The sequence below is a fragment of the Cydia splendana genome, chromosome 10 (assembly GCF_910591565.1).
Source record: "Cydia splendana chromosome 10, ilCydSple1.2, whole genome shotgun sequence".
NCBI lineage: Eukaryota > Metazoa > Arthropoda > Insecta > Lepidoptera > Tortricidae > Cydia > Cydia splendana.
This window is the reverse complement of record NC_085969.1, coordinates 328,933-354,202: the sequence shown is the minus strand read 5'-3', so window position 1 is coordinate 354,202 and position 25,270 is coordinate 328,933. Positions and strand designations below refer to the sequence as shown.

The following is a 25,270-nucleotide window of genomic DNA, read 5'->3' as shown; positions in this document are numbered from 1 at the left end:
CAGATAGGAAGAGTGTGAATGTAGCTTGGATGCTATTCATAAAGATAAAAATATTACGCTATAGTTGAACTTGTAAAACCAGGGGGCCTAGCCAAGATGATAATGGTACATCAATAAAGTTAAACGCCAAACGAAAAGAGAAAATGTAGCGGGATGGCAGATGCCGGATTGGCGTTTTCCATCAACGATTGTCACTTGGCTAGGCCCCCAGGGTGGTTATCTCGAATATCGAAAATCGTAGTTCTGCATCTCTGTCGTTCGAATACCTTTCATTATGCTTTTGGTATTATGAGTGTAGGAGTAGGGATCAAATATGACTAGTTGTAGCTTTCAAACAAGTAGGCATCAGATTATGAATAACACACTTTCCGTGCTATCAGAGGCTATTCGTTTCGTGGCTCGTGGCTGCATGTGCATGCGCATCGCCAGACAGTTTTCGCATCGCGAGGACAAAGGCTATTTCGTCTGCAGTCTAATGCATAAGCGACCCAGTTTTACGAGACTGCCTAAAATACTTGGGTCGAGTCGTCTAGAATCCTTTGTAAAAGGCTTTCTTCTATTACACTATGACATGCAGATGGTAGGTATCGTAGCGTTTGAAAGGAATTTTGAGTTTCCTCTTTGAATTGCTGTGCAACTTGAGGTTCGGTATACATACCTAATCACTCGGTGTCTTATCACAATTTCTACCGACGGCAGTAGACGTGCAAGTTGAGGGAAGTTTCCAAAAGTTAGAAAAGTTCCCGAAAATTTTCCAAGTAGAAATTTTGCAATCTTAGTAAATAACCGACGGTACATCAGTCCTTATGCTACGGCATAAGGACTGCGCCAAGCGAGACATGCACTCCTTCAACATCCCGGTTCATAAATGGGAGGAGCTTGCCGAGGACAGAGATAAAGTGGCGCAAACTGGTGTTCGACGGTCGCAAAATCCACGATGACGCTTGGTTTAAGACACTCGCCAGTAGGCGAGCCAAGCGTCATCAGCCCGACATCTGTTCGCCACGGGCACACTACACCTGCCAGTTTTGCGGTTTTGCGTTGCCGCTCCCGTATTGGCTTAATACAGCCATGAAAAACATTGTCGCTCTGCCTGACACTGTTTGTTAGTCTGCAATAGACTGAAAGGCCTGTGAGACATCAGTCAGTTAATAGTTTACTTGCACAATAGGGTATAAGCCAGTCAAATCCGCTACTGTTTCTGAAACGTCATAACGATTGTTGTGGAGATCGTACGACGATAACGTCAGTTAAATTTACCTCTTGATGAGTTTTCGTTGATTTTATAAGATCAAAATTACAAAAATACTATCTATTTTATTTTGTAAAGTGTATACCACAGAACACCGCCTCTAGAAACCTAATATTGGCCATTTTGTTCCCGACGCAAATCACCAAACTGTGAGGTGCGGGACGGGTGCTCACGGCGTTGCGATTGGTCGTTTCAAACATGGCGCGCTGACACGTGTAAGCGTAGGGATGGGACATGTTCCTTACAGGTAGTGGGTACTGCTACCAGTGATACGAAATTTATTGTGGTAAAATTGTTACCAATTTAGTATACTTAGAGTAAACTTACTTAATAATAAAATTATATTGATTAATTTAATATTTCATTAAGTCATTTAACAATGTACCTGAAATGTTTACTTAACATATTAGGGAATTTCTGTTTAAAGTACCCAGAACCTGAATTTTAAAGTTTAGAATTTTTATATTATTTCCACTCAGAATCGCAATCTCTTTCGATACGAGTAAAAAGTGTCGCCAAAATCTCATACAATTATTTTCTTTTGTCCGTTTCATTAAGGTCATGGAAGGTTGTATTGAAAACATATTCAAATTGACCAATAACATATGCCTATTACAAATCAACTCCGAGTTCTCTCGCACTTCTTTGAAGTTCATCATCAGGTCCATCTCGTGACATGAGACCTAACTACTCACCTAGAGGATTCTAAAAAACCCATACAACATATGTCTATCACAAACCAACACCGAGTTCCCTCGCACTTCTTTGAAGTTCATCATCAGGTCCATCTCGTGACATGAGACCTAACTGCTCACCTAGAGGATTCTAAAAAACTCATACAACATATGTCTATCACAAAGCAACACCGAGTTCCCTCGCACTTCTTTGAAGTTCATCATCAGGTCCATCTCGTGACATGAGACCTAACTGCTCCGCTGGTCTAGAGGATTCCAAAAAAACTTACACAATATAAGGTGCTAACAAATTAGTCACGGATATGTTTACAGCTGATAGTACTCGGTTCTCGGAGTACATTTAAGTATGAAACATCATTGGTTTTGTTATGTTTTTTTGGAGAAAACTAGGAAACAAATTTGCTACGTTAAAACACCCTGTTAATAAGATAGTTAAATGAGAGCTCTTTAGACATTCTAGAACCTCTTTAAACTTGAGGTGACGTGACATGACAGACAGTGTTAAACATCTTGACAGGTTACATAATAGGGGTGATTATTTAAAAAATAAATTATTATATATTTTTTTGTTCTGTAAATGAAAACAAAAAAATGATATATAAAGGTTCCTTAATTACAGTTAAAAGTTAATTGTTTCAATGTAATGTATTATCTCTTAAAATATCCGTGACTAATTTGTTAGCACCTTATATATTATGTCTAAAATGGTACAATACGGTATGACGAAGCACGAAGTTTCCGCAACTGACGAAACCATCATCGTCACATCACTAGTTGCAAGGGAAAGGGATAGCGCATTGCATTTTCAAGTTGACGAAGAGGGACGGACATACTTCGCCTCTGCTTACTGACCAGTATAAAATGAACCCCGCGGACAAGAAACATTATGCAACGAAATAATGAATTTGACTTTCCTGTGGGATGTTATTCCATCTGTTTCGTAAGTAGAAGTCTTAGATGACTTGCCACACCATTTTACGCTGCAATATCCCATGATTTCCCAATGAATTCAATAGTTTACGATTTATTTTCTTAGACTCGTGCACACTGCTAACAGGTCGTAACCTTGGGCGCAACTGATCGGAGCGGCGCGCGAACAATCTTATATTTGACCTATACACCATACGGGCGGTGACCGCGAGTCGTCCTATAAGCTCGGTCTATAGGGGTTGGTCTGTGGTGTATACGTATCCCTAAATATGAATCCATGACCGTCGTGGAAATTTAATTACATAATAAAAAACAACTCGATTAAGATATTCTCCCAACGCTTATGCCTCGGGTAGAGCCGCGTAAGAGCGGAAGGTAGAATGTCCCTTTGTGGGAGTCCATCAGTTCCACAATGGCGCGTTACTGCCCACCGACTCATCTTACAGTCCTATAACAATCACACATTATCTGCCCTTAAGCTAAAGCCGTAAATGTTCGTGTTTTAGGGCCTGAAGGCTCGTAATATAGCCTAACAAAAATTATGAAATAAATACTGTAAATACAAGCGGCATGAGTCAACGTATTTCTCCAATGTTAAAAAAAGGAAGATTTTATTTTGCTATCCCTAGTCATACTCTGACAGATTAGCAAGATGCTCAACTCGATGTTTCTGACTCTGTAACTGACTCATCTTAATGTTTATTATTAACTTATGGGTTTTATGCCCCCAACTATTTAACCCTAGAAAGCTCATTATAGGTTACCTAATGATTTTCTGCGATTCGTAGACCACCTTACAGCGCAATATCTAGAAAAAATCAGCCAAGGGAATTGCAAATTATGGAGCAAATGCAACTACTCTAAAAGTGAGTCAGCTAAAGTCACTTACCATGGGTGAACAACTCTCCTTAGGTGTCATGAATACGAGTGGCTCGATACACTCATTTCTTGGATTTTTAGAGTATTTAGTTGCAATTTGAATTAGCCCCATAGTTGCAATTACCCTGGCTGTTCCTACGGATCTATGAGTACCTACCTACGAGTACACATGTTAGTTTTTACTAGCGCATCACCATGTTGACATTCTAGGTTAATAGTTTTAAAGGTCGCATCTAGCAAAAGAAGACACATCTTATGGCATAAATATACTTCGGCAAAAACGCCAATTATGTATAGTGAACTGTAAACGTGACAAAGTAATTGATGTAAAAACGGCTCTGGAACGTCTAGTACCTAGTAAAATAGCATTGAAATAATAGTTTTAGTACTCAGTGACTATGAATGTATTATTAATTTACTTTAATTTTTGTTAGTAACAATAGGAGCCTGATTCAGATTTAACAATTTCTTTTAGTTTTGAACTGGTTTTGATAGGACTATGAAGATTGTTCACGATGATTGGTGTATGCGCAATAAAGTGAAAGTCGTGCTCAAGAGGCGCGCTAATCATTAAGGCCATATCAAAACCAGTTCAAAATTATATAAAAAAAATCTGAATAGGGCTGCTTAGTTGTGTATCAAAAGTATAGTTATCAAAACTTAGACTTGCTTTGTTGTTTTTAGGGTTCCGTACCCAAAGGGTAATAAAAAACCGGCCAAGTGCGAGTCGGACTCGCAAACGAAGGGTTCCGTGCCATTATCTATAAAAACGGTCACCCATCCAAGTACTGACCCCGCCCGACGTTGCTTAACTTCGGTCAAAAATCACGTTTGTTGTATGGGAGCCCCACTTAAATCTTTATTTTATTCTGTTTTTAGTATTTGTTGTTATAGCGGCAACAGAAATACATCATCTGTGAAAATTTCAGCTGTCTAGCTATCACACAGATCACGAGATACAGCCTGGTGACAGACGGACGGACAGCGGAGTCTTAGTAATAGGGTCCCGTTTTACCCTTTGGGTACGGAACCCTAAAAACGTGACCCTATTACTAAGACTCCACCATTCGTCTGTCTGCATGTCTGTCTGTCACCAGGCTGCATCTCATGAACCGTGATTGCTAGACAGTTAGAATTTTCACAGATGATGTATTTCTGTGGCCGCTATAACAACAAATAAATACGAAAAACACAATATCTAAAATAAATATTTAAGTGGGGCTCCCATACCTACAACAAACGTGTTTTTTTTTGCCGTTTTTTGCGTAATGGTACCTGCGCGAGTCCGACTCGCATTTGGCCGGTTTTTTCTGTTCTGAAATTATTGTAATTACAATCGTGACTTGAACTAACTTTCATATGCAATGACGCGAGTATTTTTGTAAAAATTAGTATTGAGTATCCAAATATTAGGTAATAAAAGAATATACCTACAAATATTTAAATGTTTTAACTCACTCCGTTTTATAAATAATATATCATATTCAGCACCTATACTTATATTCTTGTATTTTACACATTTACCGCAATGGGTAGTAGACTATAATATTATACATATTACCAATGTATTTAATAAGTCTGATATTAGTCCCCAAGTGAACAATGCATTTTTGTTAGCCAAATGTTATGAAAAGTCATTTCCTCATTTGCATTGCCAACAGACGGTCATCCGCAACGGAACGCATCCAAACTTTGATGTCGTATTGAAATGTGGTAATTTTCTATGCGATTACGCCGCGGCCTAACTAACCGTGCCCGAAGGGTTAACCGTTAACCCTGTGATCACTTGCTAGTTTCATTTTTGCTATTCTTGTCGGTCAGCCGAGCGTCTGCCGGCATGTAATCGACAACGCTTAATGGGAAGAGGGGAAGCATGCCTATTGATTTTACGACATTTTGATTACATTCTCTGTTTGGGTTATTCAATAAAAGTTAACTCAGGTTAGGGTTAAATAAACTGTGTTAAAAATAGGGTTTTTATTAGCTAGCTTCTGCCTGTGACTTCATCTGAGTGGAATGACGGTCGATTGATAATAGTTAACTATCCTGTTTCGTTCCCGATCATCAACTACCAAGTTCCATCTAAATCGTTACCTGACACAGTAACAGACAGAGAGGGTTACTTTCGCATTTATAATATTAGTAAGGATTAGTGACTATGACACTTCTAGTTGACAAAATCTGGACCGATAAAATCATTAATTGTTGTGTAGGTAACTGTAGTGAAATCTGTGTTTCGTTCTGTAGGTAGATACTATCGACCTGACGTAGCCTGCGTTGCAGATTACAAACTATTGTATTATCCTGTTAAACAAATATATCTACCATGAAGTAACTTCATTTAAGCAAAATAAAGCTTAGAAACGGAACTCAATTATTTAACCGTGTCCAATATCGCATATTCTTTCGAAGCATAACCCTTCACAAATCAGTCTCGCTAAGCGATGTGTCAAGCCGCGCACCGATACCTCGCGCCCGTAAACTGACCTTATGACGGATGACGCATTGTGTGAGCCACCATGCTCAAATACCCCTTTAAAAACACCTCTCGGAAAGATGAAGTGTTAAACCGCTTGTGTTAAAGTGCTATTTTGAACAGGGGAACAGTAAACCGACGGCAATACGAGAGATACTATGTTGCGACACAGTAGCCTCACAGATTTTACTTTCAAATTTACAAATGCAAAATAGCATATTGTATTCCGTGCGGCCATCGAGTTTTATTATTTCGAAGTTACTCAACGTGTTAGCTATTGCGTTTTCGGAAGACGTTCCGAGCAAATTGCCTTCGCGAATAGGCCTTTGTGGGATAGCTAAGTGATGAGGCTAGGGTTGCTTATAAATTCGGAAATAAATCATAGTAATGGGGTAGCACAATGCTCGGCAATCTCGAGATGACGTGCTCGGTAGACCACACCCACTGAAGATTTTATATCATCCAAACAAAGATAGCTGAAAGGGGGTCCCCCCTTATCGACCAGGGGGGTGGGTGGGGGGAGGGAGATATCACACCGGGCGCGATACTGCCGCCACTTGCTCTATGTGAGCTTATGTACTGTTATGTAGAAGTTTGGAGTACTCGCTGTGATTTCATTTGAATGTTACTGGAACTGGGTTGGTTCGTTAGCTATCTGAATGCAATCGGACCTAGCAGTGGCTTAGGCTTTATTGTAATAATTCTGGTGACTATAAGAATAAATGTTCAAATTCCGTACCTATGTTATCTGGCAATTGCAAAATATCCTCATCAACGTGGTACCTATTTATGAATCATTTGAAATAATTATCTGTGGTTTTACTAGAATCTGACCGGAACATTGGATATGACAGTTGTTTAGTAAGTAGTAGTAAACATTTTTTGGACGGTAAAACGCCAAAAGAATATTTCTAAAAGGATACATACTTGTAATGTTCTATAACAAGCATTTATTTATTTTGACTCGGCAGCCGTGGCATAAGTAGTGAGAGCAAAACAGTAGAGATGGGCTTTATTTATGGGCTACTTTGAAAAGTATTGCTTACCTATCCTAATAGTATCGAAAAATACAAGTAAGTATATTATAAAATAGCCCTCCCACATAGGTAATTCCGTCTGTAAGTAATCTAATCTATAAAATAATAAAATACTACCTACCTACTTACGCCATTGATTTTTCTAAGTATGTAGATACCTATTTAAAATTTGTTCGTTAAGTAGATTCCAAGCTCTCAGTTTTAAGTACAAAGTATGCAGGTGGAAACTTGGCAATAAGGCTCGGCGCGACTTTCCCCTCAGGAAATGTTATATTTAATGCTTCGCGAAAGAAAATGGGAAAATTTTGAAGGGTGCTAAAATAAACAGGAGATTTGCGGCGGGAGATGCAGCGTGAAAATATTGCAGATATATACATAAGTACATACTTAGAAATAGCTATGGGTCTAGATTGTAGGTACCTACAACCTAGACCCATAGCCATTTCTACACATTACTGGTATTATACACAAAACAAGGTGTTATACCACTTTATCACAACAATTAAAAATATTAAATTGAAAACACGATTTGTTTGACATTGTCCTTCGAGCAGAAGTATTCATATTTATTTTAATAACATTTTTTAGTTATGTAATTGTAATAAGTTAAATGTTTATTCACTTTTGATTTAAAATAATAACATATTTAATAGGTATGTCTGAATCTCAAGCTGAATCTTATAATTTTAAAATCAAATAAATGAATCCGTAAAAGACTTCTGCATTACTAGGACGTAATACTCGAATGGGGTGTCCATTCGAGTAGGTATTATTAGCAGGATTAATCCAACCAAAGGCATCACAACAAGACACTGTGATATACTCGTATAAAACCACGGGCCGGGCTTAACTTAACAACTTCCAGAAATTATTCTGATATCTGAACACACTATGATATTATTGGTATTACCTATATTGCAAAAAAATATGTATGTCACCCGTTGACTACGAACGCTGTATAGGGATCGAAACGTCGAGACGTAAGTATTTTAAATTCATTATACGCTATATAATCCGTTTCCATAGTTTTATGTCATGAATACCTAACTATCGCGGTAATCGAAAACAATATTTATGTATAAAACCTATTATACTTATTAGCATACTTAATAAATTTTTGTATCCAGTGACATGTAACGAAGCCATACGATAAATAAATAAATTACAAAACAAATTAATTTTAACTTGAACATGATCCTTTTTAAGCCGGATAATTTATTAGTTTAATTAATCAAAATAAATTAGTCTGGTCGATTTTATTAAAATTGGTATTTTTTCTGAATCCTTGTTATTTATTTATTTATTTATTTCAAACAAGTTAAACAGCATAACAGTAAAAATACCAAACCACTGCTAACTACACAGAAAATTAAAGAAAAAGAATACAATATGTATACAATTCATCACAAATTACAATACCTATTGACATCTAAACATTAATAATTAGCACATTTTAAACAGTAGAAGGACGTGTATCCATCTTCTCACAAAACCTCAAACATTCATCACGCACAGCCACCAGTCTGCTTGCAAACAAATCACACTGAGAGGCTGATGCGAGGAGCGCATTCAAAAGGAGCAAAGAACGAACCAGAGGGGAATTCCTACGTGATACAGTACGAGAAGCCGGGACTGCCAGGAGACAACGGTCACGAGGTCTGAACTCGATTCTGGTCCGTGAAGGAACGTACAGACGTACTAGTTGCCCCACCAGCTCAATACAGTCCGATACAGTACACAGTATACAATACAGCGCAGGATACTGCAAGCAGTAGTGAGAAGTGCAAAGTTACGTCTTACCTCCAGAGTTGAAACCCAGTATTCCTAACAAAAATTTGGTTGGGTATAAGAACGGATAGTACCCATACATTTTTTTATAGAGGAACCGTAAGAATACCTTTTGCACTTATATATTATGCCAAGAAAAAAAAACTGATTAACTATTGAGTCAAGGTATTTAATTAACTTACCAACAAACCCTGCTACTTGGACACTAGAACCCACAAACCCCGAATGAACACCCCGACAGTATCACCTAATCCACGGCTCCACGCTAAGCCTGTCTTGTTGTGATATGTAAAACCACTCGCCCGGCTTAAGTTAACAACTTGCGGAATTAATTCCAACTCGTAAGTGGATTCCGGCCTAGGTAATCAAATCGGAGTCGCGGCAAAAATGCAAATGGCGCGGGGGAGTATTACGTGAACTTATTACATAAATGTGTTACGTGCATCAAATTTTTATTTAAGTGTATGAAGCTCTACAATTAGCTTTACATAATAATATTTTTTTTTTATATATTTTTAAAGTACTTATGTTCTCTTAGCGTATTTTTACTAGTTACCAAAAGTGACATTTCTAAATAAAGTAATATGCTAATAAACTCACACAAAATGTAAATTAAGTGAACATTTTTACGTCACCGCTACTCCGTATAAAAACCGGCCAAATTTCAAGGGTTCCGTACATTAAGTCCGACTCACGCTTGACTGCACATTTCTAATAGGTTTTCCTGTAATATGTAGGTAAAGAACTATTTAGTGTATTTTTTTTCAAAATTTTAGCCCCAGTAGTTTCGGAGAGAAAGGGGAGGGGGAATGTATTTTTTGGCTATTTTCTTAAAAAACTTTTAACCTATATATTTTAAAATTATAAACAAAAATATTTGAAATTCTCAAGATGAGTTCTTTCATTTGATATATAACACGATATAGTATGAAAAACTTAATTTTTTAACTTTCTCAGATTATCCCCATGTTTTAAATTCATTTGTTTACGTTACATGTCCATCTTTGGGTCACTAATTTACATATGTGTACCAAATTTCAACTTAATTGCTCCAGTAGTTTTCGAGAAAACAGGTTGTGACAGACGGACAGACAGACAGACAGACAGACGCACGAGTGATCCTATAAGGGTTCCGTTTTTTCCGTTTGAGGTAAGGAACCCAAAAAAAAAACTGACATAAGGGAGTATTATTCGAAGTGGGAGGTAATTACTACCTACAGCCGTTGCTGTAATACTCGTAGCTACCTTAGGTTTATGTAACCTTTAGGTTCTGCTTTTTAATTTATTAAAATCTTCTTCTGCTTCTGTTTTCAGTTTCACCTTTGACAGACTTTAATACCTATTTGTTGTTAAGTTCTCTCTTATAAAAATTTACCTGAGACATTAAATATTTTATACGACACTACTAGGTACTAAATGTAGATATGTATTAGTAAAATATATATATATTTTAATTTATTATATTTTTTAAAAAACAATATTAAGCGAAATAAAAATAAAAATATAATTCGAACCGAATAAATTAAACAGAAATATGCAACAGACATACCCACATAATATAAAAAAGTAGGTATAAACACAATTAAGGCAGCCAAAATTTAAGTCACGTAACTACCTACCGTCTGTCTTGTCTTCGTTTCAAAACGGTATCGCGTTGAGCCGTTTAGGTCGCAGCCTACTTGTTTATATTATACTCCAGTTATACGGCCTGGGAGGGGGTGGGGTGGGGTGGGGTGGGGGTGTGGTTTGCCGTTCAATAACTTAATACTCTGGAAAGGCTTTCACGCTGAAATCTCGCTGCGAACGGTCTTGAGGGTTTTGATACTTTTATTGTGATTGCTTTTTTAGGTAATCAGAGATGGGGTTTTTGTTATTTGAAAATGTTGGGCCGTGAAAGGCGTTATTTTACGTTTAATACTAAAAACAAATATAAAAAAGATAAGAGGCTTTTTATAAAATTATTTGTACTCTCTGGATACACAGAATTATGTACTTAGGCACTTTATATGGAACTGACAATTCAATAGGGGTTAATTAAATCATTTAAATTTGTATGAAATAATCTAAGTCTGAAGACCTTTGATTAGAATTAACTTCAAATGTCAGTATCGTTTAGCTATATTTAAATTTATCTTATGCAAGTTATTGGTGGGAATCATTGTAGGTAGGTATGCACTTAGTTGCATCAGCGCTTTATTATACCCGTACCTAAAATAACCGTTCACTCAACCTCACCTACTCTTAGGTACTTACGTAGGTAATGGCTATTGGCTACATAACAACATACATTTAGTAAAGTTAGTTTTCAATATATTTAGTTTCTTACTTAGGTTTGTGGGTATATTTCTTTGTAAATGTGATAGGTGTAAAAAAAAACGGATCCCTTTGTTTGACATCATTATTGAAAGTCATAATGTGATGTGTAATAATTGTCAGATTATCATTAGTCATAATTCTGAAACCGTTAACTTATCAGGATTTTCGTAAGGTTATGCTATAGAAAGGTTAGATTAGGTTTGTTTTATGGCAATCCTGAAATGTAGGTAACGCGTTTCTGAGAAATACCAAATTATGACTAACGAAAATGCGGACAAACAATACCTACCTACATTATGACTTAAAACTTTATGGGAAATAATAGAGACCCGTAAAAAAATAAGTAGGTATACAATCTTAACGCAATGCGGGTGTTAATGACAAATAAATGACTAAGTAACTGTTAAAAAAACGTTAGAATTTAGATACTAAGTATTAACAATAAAATGTAAACAAGGCATATATTATTTAGTAGCCATGTAATGATGATCGTCATCAGATCGCTGTTAACGGACTCGGAGCGTGATGAACGGTGTTTCTAATTCGCGTTGTGTTGTGTGTAGCCTGTGATCACGGTTAAATAGCGAATATCGACCGGCGCGCAAACACCGGCTCGTAATCCACCCGGATGAATATATGGAGGCTATTAATTGCAGGTTTGCAAGTAATCGATCGAGGTGCGAGGTGGGATCGCGGCGTGTCGGCCACGGGAGGGGGGAGGAGGGGGAGGTGTGTGTGACGGATCATGGCGGCGCGGGGGGCCGCGCCCCGCCGCCCTCGTTAAACGCGCCCGCCGGATACACGGCGGCGGTTGAAAGCTATCCGGCCCCCGAGCGGGCGGACCCCGGGATTGGCCGCCGCCGAGCGCGCGCCGTAACCGATAGCCAATCGCGCGCCGCGCGCTCGCCCGCCCTCCGCCGGGGCGCGCTGCGGGCTCACAACGCGCGCGACGCCGCGCACACTCGCACCGATGCGCGGCTCCTGGGACGAGTCCACGACGGCGGCGCTGCACGCGCGCATCCTGGAGGCGCACCGCGGGCCCGCGGCGGCCGACCGCGCCGCCGAGCCCGCCGGCTGCGCCGAGCCTCCGCTGCCGCTCAGCGTGGAGCTGGCGGCGCCCACGCCACTGCTGCCGCTGCCCACGTTATCCTTCAGCGCGGCGCAGGTCGCCACCGTCTGCGAAACGCTTGAAGAATCTGGAGATGTCGAACGACTGGCGCGATTTCTCTGGTCATTGCCGGTCGCACATCCAAATGTTGCGGAGTTGGAGCGCTGCGAGGCCGTGCTGCGCGCGCGCGCCGTCGTCGCCTTCCACGCCGGCCGCCACCGGGAACTCTACTCCATACTAGAACGGCATCGCTTCCAGCGCTCGAGTCACGCCAAACTACAAGCTCTATGGCTGGAAGCGCACTATCAAGAAGCCGAGAGGCTGCGAGGGCGCCCGCTCGGGCCCGTAGACAAATACAGAGTCCGCAAGAAGTTTCCTCTTCCACGAACCATATGGGACGGAGAACAGAAGACGCATTGTTTTAAAGAGAGGACGAGGTCGCTTCTACGAGAGTGGTACCTCCAAGACCCGTACCCAAATCCAACAAAAAAGCGGGAGTTAGCTGCGGCGACGGGGTTGACGCCGACGCAGGTGGGCAATTGGTTCAAGAACCGGCGGCAGCGGGATCGCGCCGCCGCCGCCAAAAACCGCTCGGCGCTGCTCGGCCGCGGGTTCGCGTCCTCCTCCACCTACGACGAGGACTCCGCCGACTCGGAGATCAACGTCGACGAGGAGTAATAGACTGATAGTGTTAACACGTGATTTCGTACGACGATTTTATAAAGACTCAACGCAATATGGACGAGATAATTTTATTAGTTAGATTCACAGAGTCCGTGATCTATGTGACGTTAAGGCAATGTAAACCAGTTTATTAGGGTCTCATTCTGTCGTTGAAAGTGCAAAGAGAGTGCTTGCGGTTAAATCGGCTCTGCGTATCAGGTATGTACCTATTACTTTAGTAAATTGAATTGCGCCTCTTTGAGAAAGTGTCAGAATTAGTAGATTAATTATTTACGCACAATATATGAAACGTCACGTTGTGCTCTCGTGAGGTTAACAGGGTTAATTTAATTATATTTTCGAGTGTTGTACTCATTATCCTTCTAAAAGGCTAAGTATTTATTTATTTTCCTGCGGGCACTGTCGATTAGGAAAGACTCTCTTATTAACGCCTTTGCAGAAGCATTTACTTACCTAAAATATTTATATGTATCTTTTACCAATAAATATAGATTTTATTTATCGTAACAGCTTTTAGTTGTATGTTATAGTTATTACGAAGGATGTAGATATGATTTAGACTAATATTAACGCCTAAAGTCGGGTTGACGAGTACCTGAGCGCGCATCATATCACTCAATTTAATTCATTAGTTCAATTTAAATGTTAATAAATTTTGTGATCTTGACATTATTTTGCTAGTTGGGCTGAAAAGTCCAGTTTAGAAGTGCTGTAAGAAGTTAAAGTAATTAATAAAAACGTAAAATGAATTCTTCTTACGAATAAGAGAAACAATAAATAAGAAAACAATAAACATATATTTAATCCACAAAATAAAGAGGAATAAACAAAAAAAGGTGCCTACTTCATCGAAACATTGTCAATAGGTACCTAAGATTTAACTGACCCATAAAATAAATTCATCACTGACATAGGTAAGTAAACGAAATACCTAAGCAGTAAAATTTACTCCCTTCAAATAATAATTTATGGTCGTTGTTAAAAGCTAGTTCACCCGTGCCGTCGGACGCCGCCGCCGCCGTCAAATAAAATAATTCATTCGTTGGCTAGTGTTGGTTGATACTAAATAATTGATTAAGTAATTAATTTGTATAAAATAAAAAGTTAAAAACCATACTTACATCTCATGTTTTAAGGTTTTTGTAATGTCTTCATACAAACATTCCTATAATATGAGATGGAATTATTTCATACGTTTTCGTTACCGTTATAAAATGATAAATATGATATTTATTTAAAAGGTAACTGTAAAATACCTAATAAAATGAGGACTATTTTCTTGGTAGGACTAGAAAATATCATAAAGTAAGTAATCTTAAAATGTCTTAAATCGAAATTAAAATGTGACGGGAATGGTTTTTTTAGAAAGGCCGAACGTATGTATCAGCTAACAATAGAGTTGGAATTTTTCTATTGTACGCAATATATAAAAAAAAATTCATGAAATTGATTTAAGTTACCGATCTATTTATTAATTAATATAATTTGTTATAAAGCCTACTCATCGATTTCTAAAACAAAATGAAATGATACATAAGTACATGAATAGAGGATGAATAAATTTATTACAACAAATGTAATAACCATTGAATCATTTAATTACCCATAAAAGTGGTATAATAAATGGGTATTTTATATTGCAACGCTTTTGTTGTTTTTGTTCTAATAAATATGTCAATTATTAGCGCCATAAAATGGTTTCCTATGACTAACTACCTAATATTAAACTTACAATTGTTTTATTTATATATACTTTAATCATACACAATTAAAACTTAAACTCAAAACATCTTTTTTACTCTCATATTACAATTACCTAATGTAGTTAAAATCAAGCTACCTAAATAAATACCTATAAGCCAGCAAACCATTCAAAGTTGTTTTTAGAAGTTTTAAGTAACAATGGTGGAATGTTCCATTTGTCAAATGACGAACCATTTATTTACAATTAATGTCATCTAAATGAATTATGTCCTTATTTTATTTTTAATGTGTCCACATACATATATTTGATTAATTATTATGCATGTTGCATTAAAAAAAACTCTTTTATTTTAAATAATATATTGAAACGGCTCTGGTTTAAGATATTTTTTTGAAAGCAGTTATTAAAGAAAAAAATAACAAGCACATAATAAAACTTGAGAAACTTTCATTAGATACACTTAATTGGCAAAAAATATTAGGTAGGTAAGACAGTTACCAGTAATTGGCAACGTTTCTGATTACTTTTTGTTGTAGCCATTAGTGCTATCTAAAATAAATAATTGTGTAATTCAGGTTGTAAGTAATTAAGCCGAATACGAGTACATTGTGCAAATAACTTATAATTATTTATCTTTTTATGCACTGACTCCAACTAAGAATGATTTTAAAAATAAAAATAAAACTTTGCAGCATAGTCCTTACTTAATATTGAACGGTGGGTTGCAATTTTTTTGGAACACAAGGGATTTATTTTTAATATTATAAACAAAAAAGTGTTATTGTTCAAACAAACTTACGTAGGTAAAATAACTATCTTCTTACAGCACTTTGAAAATTTAGAACTGTTCTATGCACAAACTGTATTTTTATGTTATTTCTATCGACTTGTGCGTACTGAAGTCTCGATTTTGGAACAATTCGTGTTTTTCGTAAACAAAAAGCGCGCGAACATTAAAAAAAGTAAAGTTCATATTGAAATGTTTATAAAACCCATGGTAAAAACTAAAAGAAAAACTTATTTAATATTTTTCATACTTTTTTAAAGATTTACGGTTTATATGACTGTGGTTTTATAGTTTTTTTTTCTTTTAATAACTGACCACTGTTATAAAAAAAATTAATTGCGTTCGTAAAACTCGTATAGTTCCAAATAAAAAATGCAAAGACCGAAGTAAGAACAGTAAAAGTGTACATTATATATTGATATTATTACTCAGGTGTGTATAAATGGGCTGATTGTTATTTTGTTGTCGATTTTTTTCCGTAAGATTTGGATACAAGTTGTCCGGTGTGAAGAGCTCCTCATTCCGGGCGGGATAGGTACATATGATATCACAACTTGGCATGTAAAATGTAGGTATGTAAATGTAGGAACTCAGTGGAAGATTTTTTTTAGGACATACCTACGATGAAATTGCGCTTATATTGTACAGAATAGGGAACTCTATCTATCCACCAAAATGTTATCAAATTCTGAGGAAAAAAAAATACAATAAAAAAAATGTGCCCATATGTGGAAATGGCGATATGATAGCGATTACGAAGTCGATGGCGGTCGAGAGAGATTGTATAAATGTATTATAAACCAATGCAAATTGTAAATATTGATATCGACTTACATTACAGTCATTAAATTAAAATTGTTAATAAAATTATATTCGTAAACAATGTTTTTGTATTATTTTACCATTCTGACATTAAAAACACAAAACTTGTCAAAAGTCCTATTACTTCCGTAGGCTATGTAGTTTTTGACTTTGACCCGATTCCTGAATGCGACTGCATTTCCCTAATACTGTTGCTGCTGTCAGCAAGTGTTCTAAAGCCCGGAGAGGAGACGTATTAAATGTTTATTTTCTAAATATTAAGAGGCAAAGGCAAGTGGAGCGGTCATTTCTCCATACGAATACGAAATTCATTCCTGCGTGGTTTTCAACCCTGAGCAATTTTTTTTAAACACAGAATAATATTTATCAATATCAGTGTCGGACTGTATAGATATTTAAAAAAAAAATGTTTTTAAGCGGTAGAGCTCTTTATAAAACGGCCTAATTAACTAGGCCGTAATACAAATGTTGAAAAACGATGTTAGTAAATATGTTGAGATTGAGGCAATTATCGAATGCACCGGGTCGATCATATTTAGAGACTAAACATACATAATAATATACTTAGTCTACTCGAGAAACTAAAAACGGTGAAAAAGAGAGATACTACTCCTAAAAATACGTGTGCTACCTCATTAGATTCGTAATGATGCCTAGAAAAATGTATTTGAAGCGTGTATCAGCACACAAAACATATCAAAAGTTATAAACAAAAAAAGGGGGGGGAAAGTAGATATTTTTTATTTCCCCAATTACTCAATATTAATTTTAAGGTATTAAATATTCATTGAAAAATTTGAAAAAAAAATGGTGTATTTAAAACATGTCAGAAAAATTATATTTAATGTAACGTAGGTACTTGCTTTTTCACGCGGCGCGTGTTTCCCGAAAATGAGGCGCGGACGACTGTCTTCAGCGTTGAATAAAAAGTATTAATAAGTAAGTTCTGCAAGTATGGAATGTTTTATTGGAAATATCCTCCTCTTTTATAATAATAAGGTAATAACTTTTGTTTCTTAAATAAGAATAAGAAGAATAAGAATAATATTTATTTGAAATAACCTTGTTGACAATATATATATATATATATATATATATATCCTGTGGCCCCACACTAGGCTATGCCTGTGACGTGGCAGCCGGGTTCTCAATTTGGAAGCAAAAGGTTAAGAAGAAACTAATCTAATAAACTAATAATTAAGGAAATTATGAAATTCAAAGAAGGAATGAAAAAATATATATAAATACTAATACTTTTTGAGATATTGGGGAAATAAAAAATATCTAGTTTTTCCCCTGTTTTTGTTTATAACTTTTGATGTTTTTTGTGTGCTAATACACGCTTCGAATACATTTTTCCAGGCATCATTACGAATCTAATGAGGTATAACACGTACTTTTAGGAGTAGTATCTCTAATTTTCGCCGTTTTCAGTTTCTCGAGTAGACTACTCTAAAACATGTGCGTACATTAAAATCACAGCGTGACAGTTACTTCAATATGTAGAACATAAACAGCTACATATTTAAATCTGGAACGTTTTTTGCCGCCGCATAACATAACGGCTCCCGTGTTATGCATTTGACAATAAGTGCTGATCGTATCGCGGCTGAAATTGACCAACCGACTATTTACTGACTACGAGTACGATCGAGTGTGCTCAAAGGTAGGTACTATACGGGGTATAATAATAAAATCTATATATCATTGTCTAAGTATCGAATGCCCAAAATACAAGGCTTGTCGAGCTTACTGTGGGGCTTATAGACAATTTGTGTAATAATGTCCTATAATATTTATTTATTTTACTCATTGTGTAACGTAATGTTTTCAATAAGTATTAATTAAAGTTTTTTTGGTAACTTTTATATTTACGGAATAATCGTCTGTAAAAACTAAACGATTACACTCTGTATATTAATTGCAGTTGCTTTACAATGTATTTTAATAAGAAAATATCTATGACCGTATGTGAGGTATTTGGATAAAGGACTTCTAGATATAGAACTTTGGAATGGTGTGGATAATTGGATAGCGTGTAAAATATGTATATATATTTATCGATCAATGCGTGAAATGAACGGAAATACACTTTCTATTCAATGTTATTTAACATCATAGCTCAAAGGTACCATGTTGGAATTTCGATTCAGAATATTTTTGACATAAGTATATATATTTATTTATATTTTATATAAAAAGTAATCCAACAAGTCATATAACAGCGACTCATGCGTTAATTTTTTTTTATAGTTATAAAAATCTTTAGTTATGTCAATGGTGTTTCTTTTTGCAGCCGTGTACCAATTTCCAAAATACTACATATATTGTTTTGATATTAATTGCACTAAAATTGTAAGTACATACTTTTATTGATAAAATATGTATTGACGTTTCACAGTGGTCACAAATCCTTTAAAAAAAAACTTAGAATCCGGCTAGGTATGCTAACTTTGTACCGACTTGAACAGAACTATTACTCGTAGAAGTATTTGAATAAATTAAATTATTTTTCAGAAAAATATTTTAATTTGTTTTTATCAAGAACTAATTGAGGGAGTGTCATACTCATTATAAACGTCATATTTTTTATAGAAATGTACCATTAATGATGACAATGCAGAGATAGCTCTACTATCGACTCTATAAGTACTTATAAGCATTTTTATCTTCAGCTATCTCAAAATTCTCAAATACGAATCAAATTATTTTATTACACTCGAGATTTTCCTCTGACCTAAGTGACAATTACAGTCACTCGACTCGACGAGGAAGAATCCTATAATGACACGTATAATGTCACGGAAATTATAATTGGCTAGTACAGCAATTAGCAGGAATAATGGCTTCATCAGAATTAAGTCTACAGCAGAAACCTCGATAGTACGATTCTTAATGGACACGCCAAAAGTTAGCGTTAACGAACAGAAAGGTGAGACCTAGAGGGGTTTTAAAGAGGTTTCGAAGTACAAAAATACTAAATGATTAAATGTGCGTATTAGAGAGGTAATTTAAAGTACAGTTTTATTGTTTTATTCGAGTTACAGAGGTCTGTAAGTAAATAACTTCGAGATGTAGTTACATACCTATAGGGTCTGTGCGGAAAGAGAAGAGTCGTGAAATGTATGGGATCCAATACATTCTACGACTCTTCTCTTTCCGTACAGACTCTAATAAAGCAATACGTCTTCGAATCAGGTATAGAGGCTGAATTTCTTTTTTTGAGTTACCTACAGTACCTTGTAAACATTGTACCGTGAAGGGAATCGTTGGTTACTTTTAGTTTCGTCTTTAGGAGGTTAAATACTTATTCAGATTTAAGTATGGAAATTTTGAATTTTGAAGGGAAATAGTATTTTCTTTCGTCTTAATCAGTTCGCTTTATCCAAGTTCGAGATATCGATGTTCCACTGCACCATCGATGCTATTAGACCATTCAAAGACCTTATTGCAATGAGTTAAGGGTTATTATTGGTCAGTTGTGCAGTTGATCAGGCGCAGGAATGCCCTAACGACGTAGTAATGCGAATGTTTGTGAAGATCGCAGTAATGTGGAGGATTCGGTTTCAATGGTTCGTTATTTGCGCTTTATTAACATGCCGTGCCGCTGCACTGCTGATGGCTGTCCTTTCGCTGGGCATGCCGAACAGCGGAACCGATTCATGTTAATTGTGTAAATATTCTTAATTATGCAAACTGTACAAAGTAAAAAAATAATACTACTTAGTTATAATCAACACGATAACGGACAGTCCTGTCGCTAAAATGCGATCTATTGCGATCTAGGAATATGTAGGTACGTCATCTTCCAGAAAGATAACAAAAGCGCAGTGTTTGTCCGTATGTCGGACGAGATATTCGCGTGTTCTGGCCCCAATTTCACCACGGCGACAGGTGCGACAATTGTAAAATCACTGTTGCTGACGTCACAGGCATCCATGGGCTACGGTTACCACTTACCATCGGGCGGGCCGTATTCCTGTTTGCCACCATCATTGTATTATTTAAAAAAACTTTATTATATCGGAAAAAAAACAGATATTTCTTTTGCGAAGTTTCTGACAATTGTCAAGATTTAGAAGAATTGTAGGTAATTCTTGACAGGTAATGAGTTATATGTCGGAATTTCGTGACAATTGTAGTGTTTCTTGTGACAATTGTCATAAACTTAGCAAGAGAAATATCTGTTTTTTTCCGATATAATAAAGTTTTTTTTAATAAAACAATTATGGTGGCAAACAGGAATAAGGCCCGCCCGATGGTAAGCGGTAACCGTAGCCCATGGATGCCTGTGACGTCAGCAACAGTGATGTTTTACAATTGTCGCACCTGTCACCGTGGTGAAATTGGAGCCTGGAGTCTTACTGATGGATGCGTGACGATTATCTAACACAAAAAAAGAAGATGTTGCATTCATTTCTGTGAATCATCTGTCAAATTGGGCAAAAATGTGTCTTGTCTTTGAGCACGATAAGCATGACACAGATAGTTTAGGTACCTAATCCTCCATTTCAAATGTCAAATCGCACATGCTGCGGGCCACTTCATTGTGTCCAAATGGTTTCCAATGAGTTAATTTGTTCGTTCATGAAACATTCCACAATGTTCAATATCATGAAAATCATGAAGCATTAAATTTACTATATTAAGATTAATAAACTAAAATAACTCTAAATCCAAAAAAGGAATATTAATGCTAAAAACAGCCTCCTGGATATTGTTTTTGTAATAATTATTTATTTTACATAGGCTTGTTTATGATTATGAATTTGTAATAGAAGACTACGATTTGTATTAGAATTTTTGAGCTGCTACTTAGGCTCTCGAAAATAAGAATTGTACTTTATTTTGTGCCCTTAATACTCATTAATATTAGATCGTCCTTATTTTTTAGCACCCGATGAGTCCGATGACGAATTCGCGTGACCTGATGATGGATGCCCCCGTCACCCGCGGCGGCACGCACAAATCATAACAGGAACGATCTTACCTGACCATTGGTGGACCCTATGTGGTTGGAATAAGGCTCAAGACTTGGCAGTCAACAGTGTGGTCCATCTAATTGTTGCCACATTTCATCTTTTGTGGAAATTATTGTTCGTATTAGAGACAGGTGTTCGGATAATCATGTTTTCTGTCCCTCACTTTATTATGAAAACTATCATTTGTATCAGGTTTTGAAGATTTTTTAAAAATATTCTTTATTTTACTGTAAAGTGTAGGCTATACGGCGCGCTTCGGGAAATGATTTAGAGATTAACTAGATATGAAATAGTAAAGATATGTGACGTTCCACGGCAAAAGGTACCCTTGCCCCGGTTGAATATTGGAGCGGCGTTAATAATAGCGTAAGCGCCAGTCGCCAATAAGGTACCTTTTGCCATGGAACGTCACATATCTTTACTATTTCATATCTAGTGAATCTCTAAATCATTTCCCGAATTGCGCCGCTAGTTTAATGGATTAACTGATGCCTCCTAATAATGTAAGACTGCTTTTTACATATACACGGATAAAAAAAAAACACTTCCCATGTTATGTGATGAGTTATATCATGAATTCATGAACCTAGCTAATGTACCTAAGCTTAATTCAATTTGGTTAATTTAACAATGTAAAATGACATACACCTAGTTAACCGAGAACGTGTCTACGTTAATAAAAACAAAAAAGAGTAGTTTCAAACATCTCAAAACAGAAGACACGCTACTCAAACTGAATAAACAACACCAAATAGTGTTGTCAACTAATAAAAACAAAAGCTGGCTGAATAGAATTAAGTTTGAAAATGGAATAAAAAAGTTACGGGCTGTCAAAACTCGGGCCGGCGCCGGCGCCGATGCGTATACGTCAATATAGGCCTACAAAAAGTTGTCTATGATTTTAACCACGTTTCTCGTTCTTTTGGGTGTAATGCACATGTCATGTAGGTATTTGGTTACAGTCAAATAATGTAAGAAGTGATATTTATTTCGGAATATTTTAAAAATATTTTATGTTGCAAAAAGATCTGAATACAGTCGGTGCCTTAGCATAGGGTACGCTATGTAAGTATCCACTTTTCTATAAAGGTAGTATGGCGACGTGGGTAATGAAGTTCGGGGACTTAAATACTCTTTTATACTAACCTAACTACTTATAGCAATTTAAAGTACATTACATAGGTTACTAGATACGTTTTGCAATCGACAAAATATTAATATGAAACAAAGAGTTAATTATCATATACCTACCTAATATACTTTTTTAAATTATATTTCCATTGACAATGTATGGTGGGTGGGAAAACATTTACTTTCTTTTTAAATTTAGGTATTATAAAATAGATTAGAATATTAAAATACCTTTGGATAGAATAGAACTCTAAGCCCTAAGGAAACTTAGGGCTTAGAGTGATTTTAAATTATTTTAGATTCATAAGATTCGAGTTACAGAGGTCGCACTCTACCCTACTTACAATTAAATACCTAGTCAACAACGCGACGCCGGTACCTATGTCAATATTTACAAAACTCAAGAGCAATGGAAACGGATCTCGTTAAAATTGTAATTTTCATACACATTGGGCTGTTTTTTTTGGTATTAAGTGTATATTTAGTCTTAGCCTGTTTAAAAAAGTCACGTTTACCGTATTATCTCTACAATAATAACATATATGTACATAATATGCATTACTATGTATACCTACTGCACCATGGAGTACCTGTCTGTCCAACACTCATTAGCTAACGATACGTCAGTTAATTTGTTTGAGCTGCAATTAACATGTCTACTCAAACGCACTTTTTTCCTCTAAGCTTAAAAAAAGAAACGTTCTTTTTGACAGCTCCATTCTGCACCCGCCCAAATTCAACATGTGTTCTATTTTAAAGATAATAAAGATGATAATAGAGTGTTTAATGTTTTAGGAGGTGTTGTTATAAATTTTGTCGATCGCTAATCGGTTGGGCAACGTCTCAGTATAATGACGGGTCCAGTTTGTATAGTTATTGTTAAATAATACGATGAGATAAGTCGCGTGCCCGATAAGACCGGAGATTGGCAGGTCTTATGCAAATTTTGGACCAACCTTATTTAGTAGAGGCTTTTGGGAAGTATATTTCCTTGAAGAGGGACTGCGATGGAATATTTCAGTCCACGATGCCACAAATGATTTTGATGATCCGTTGACTTCGATACTGGAATTATTTTTTATCAATTAGAAACGTCTACGAACGATTTACTGTCTTGGGTTAGACTTGAACTCACAACTACTGGATCGCTAGCCCATCAGTGCTCTTCCATCTATCTGAGCTACCAAGACCTCACCCAACATAGCAAATATTTCCACCATTATGCGCCTTAAAGGGAGGCACCCTAGCGACGACTCTAAATTACACTTTTAATTAAGATATTGAAATGCTCATCCTGAAAAATGAAAGGCAAAATTAACACCTATACCTACGTATTTCAGGTTGAAGATTGTAATTGAATACCTTGCAGAAAAATAGAGATGAAAATGAACGTGAACAAACAGAGAGATAATTACATAGAGGTAGCGGCCCTGTCGCCGAAGATAGATCTCTTCCAGATAACTTTTGTGTAGTCGAGAAGAGAAAATTATAAGATGCTGGCTGACATATATTCAAAGAAAATCAAATAAAGTAATGTGGGTTAAGAGAAATATATGTAGTTTATTGAGCTCGGAGCAAGCTTGAGAAACCGTATGAGGGTTCCCTTACCTTTTATGTACTCCCGTTGAAATGCGCATTTGCCAAAGGTTATTGAATAATAACCCATACCCTTTGGTGTCACACAATTACGAGGGCAATTAAACACGAAACGTCAGTGCGAAGCGTAAAGCATAACCACTCGTCTTGATGGAGCATTGTCGAGAGTGCGAGGGTGACTGGGCCTTTGCGCCTTGATACCAAGGCATAGCCGGTAGCGGTTCATGGCAGAAACACGAAGCGGCAGTATGAGGCGAAGCGGCACCACTCGGCTTGATTGTCGAGCGAGGCTGACTGACGGGACCAAGGCAGAGCCGGTAACGGTTCATGGCAGAAACACGAAGACATATTCGACAGCGCTTGCTCGCTAATATAACGAGATAAGCAAAAATAAGTTTTTGGCAAAAATTTCATTTTTGGTACAAGCTTTTATCGCTGACTGTACTTTTCTTACGACAGACAACTAATACTCATCGAGACAATTCTAAAAACCCCTAACACAGTTAGGTTGCGTTGTTTTATCACAGAGTTCCTATGGCCACCTCCTGTCTCCATCATCAGATCAGTTCGACAGTACCATATTATTGTATTGTCATCAGAACTACATACAGCTGCCAATTTTCATGACGCTACGATCCTTGGAAGATGGTTAAATTAGTTACCTTAGATTCCATTACATAGTTACATACAGGTCGACCTAATAATAAAAGCTTGTTAATTTTTTTTTACCGCGTAATGTAATAATAGCAAACCTATATTTTTTTTTTTCGAAGCGGTTTTAACATGAGCATAGTAGTGGTACCATGTGGTACACATTTTTTTGTAGATAAGGGACTATTAAAAGGACTCTTTCTTCTTCTATCTCGTGGCGAACTTGCTAGATCTGGCTGCACCTAGAGTACGGCCATGATAACTGCAGCGATTTATATAGCACGTTTAAAATAATTCTTGCACGTCTGTGCTAAAAAGAGCGCTGCAGAGTTATCTTTGTCTGACTCTATATGCAACATAACCCTAAATTGAAATGAAAAGTTCGACTTTGCCACCGTGTTGATTTGGTAAGTTGCGCCTTTCTCCCGTTT

The 25,270-nt window shown here is 36.7% G+C and overlaps 2 protein-coding genes across 2 annotated transcripts in view; both read left to right on the top strand.

Moving 5' to 3' along the window:
• LOC134794100 (trafficking protein particle complex subunit 5) overlaps positions 1-25,270 on the top strand; it is a 273,621-nt gene that overhangs the window by 86,293 nt on the left and 162,058 nt on the right. The gene's annotated exons all lie outside the window — the stretch shown is intronic.
• Positions 11,873-13,881, top strand: LOC134794076 (homeobox protein SIX6). Its single transcript, XM_063765763.1, has one exon. The coding sequence runs from the start codon at positions 12,344-12,346 to the stop codon at positions 13,157-13,159; it is 816 nt and encodes a 271-aa protein (XP_063621833.1). The 5' UTR covers positions 11,873-12,343; the 3' UTR covers positions 13,160-13,881.

What these genes read in the sequence shown, in the direction of transcription:
- LOC134794076 (XM_063765763.1), top strand. Translation starts at nt 12,344, where the DNA reads ATGCGCGGCTCCTGGGACGAGTCCACGACGGCGGCGCTGCACGCGCGC.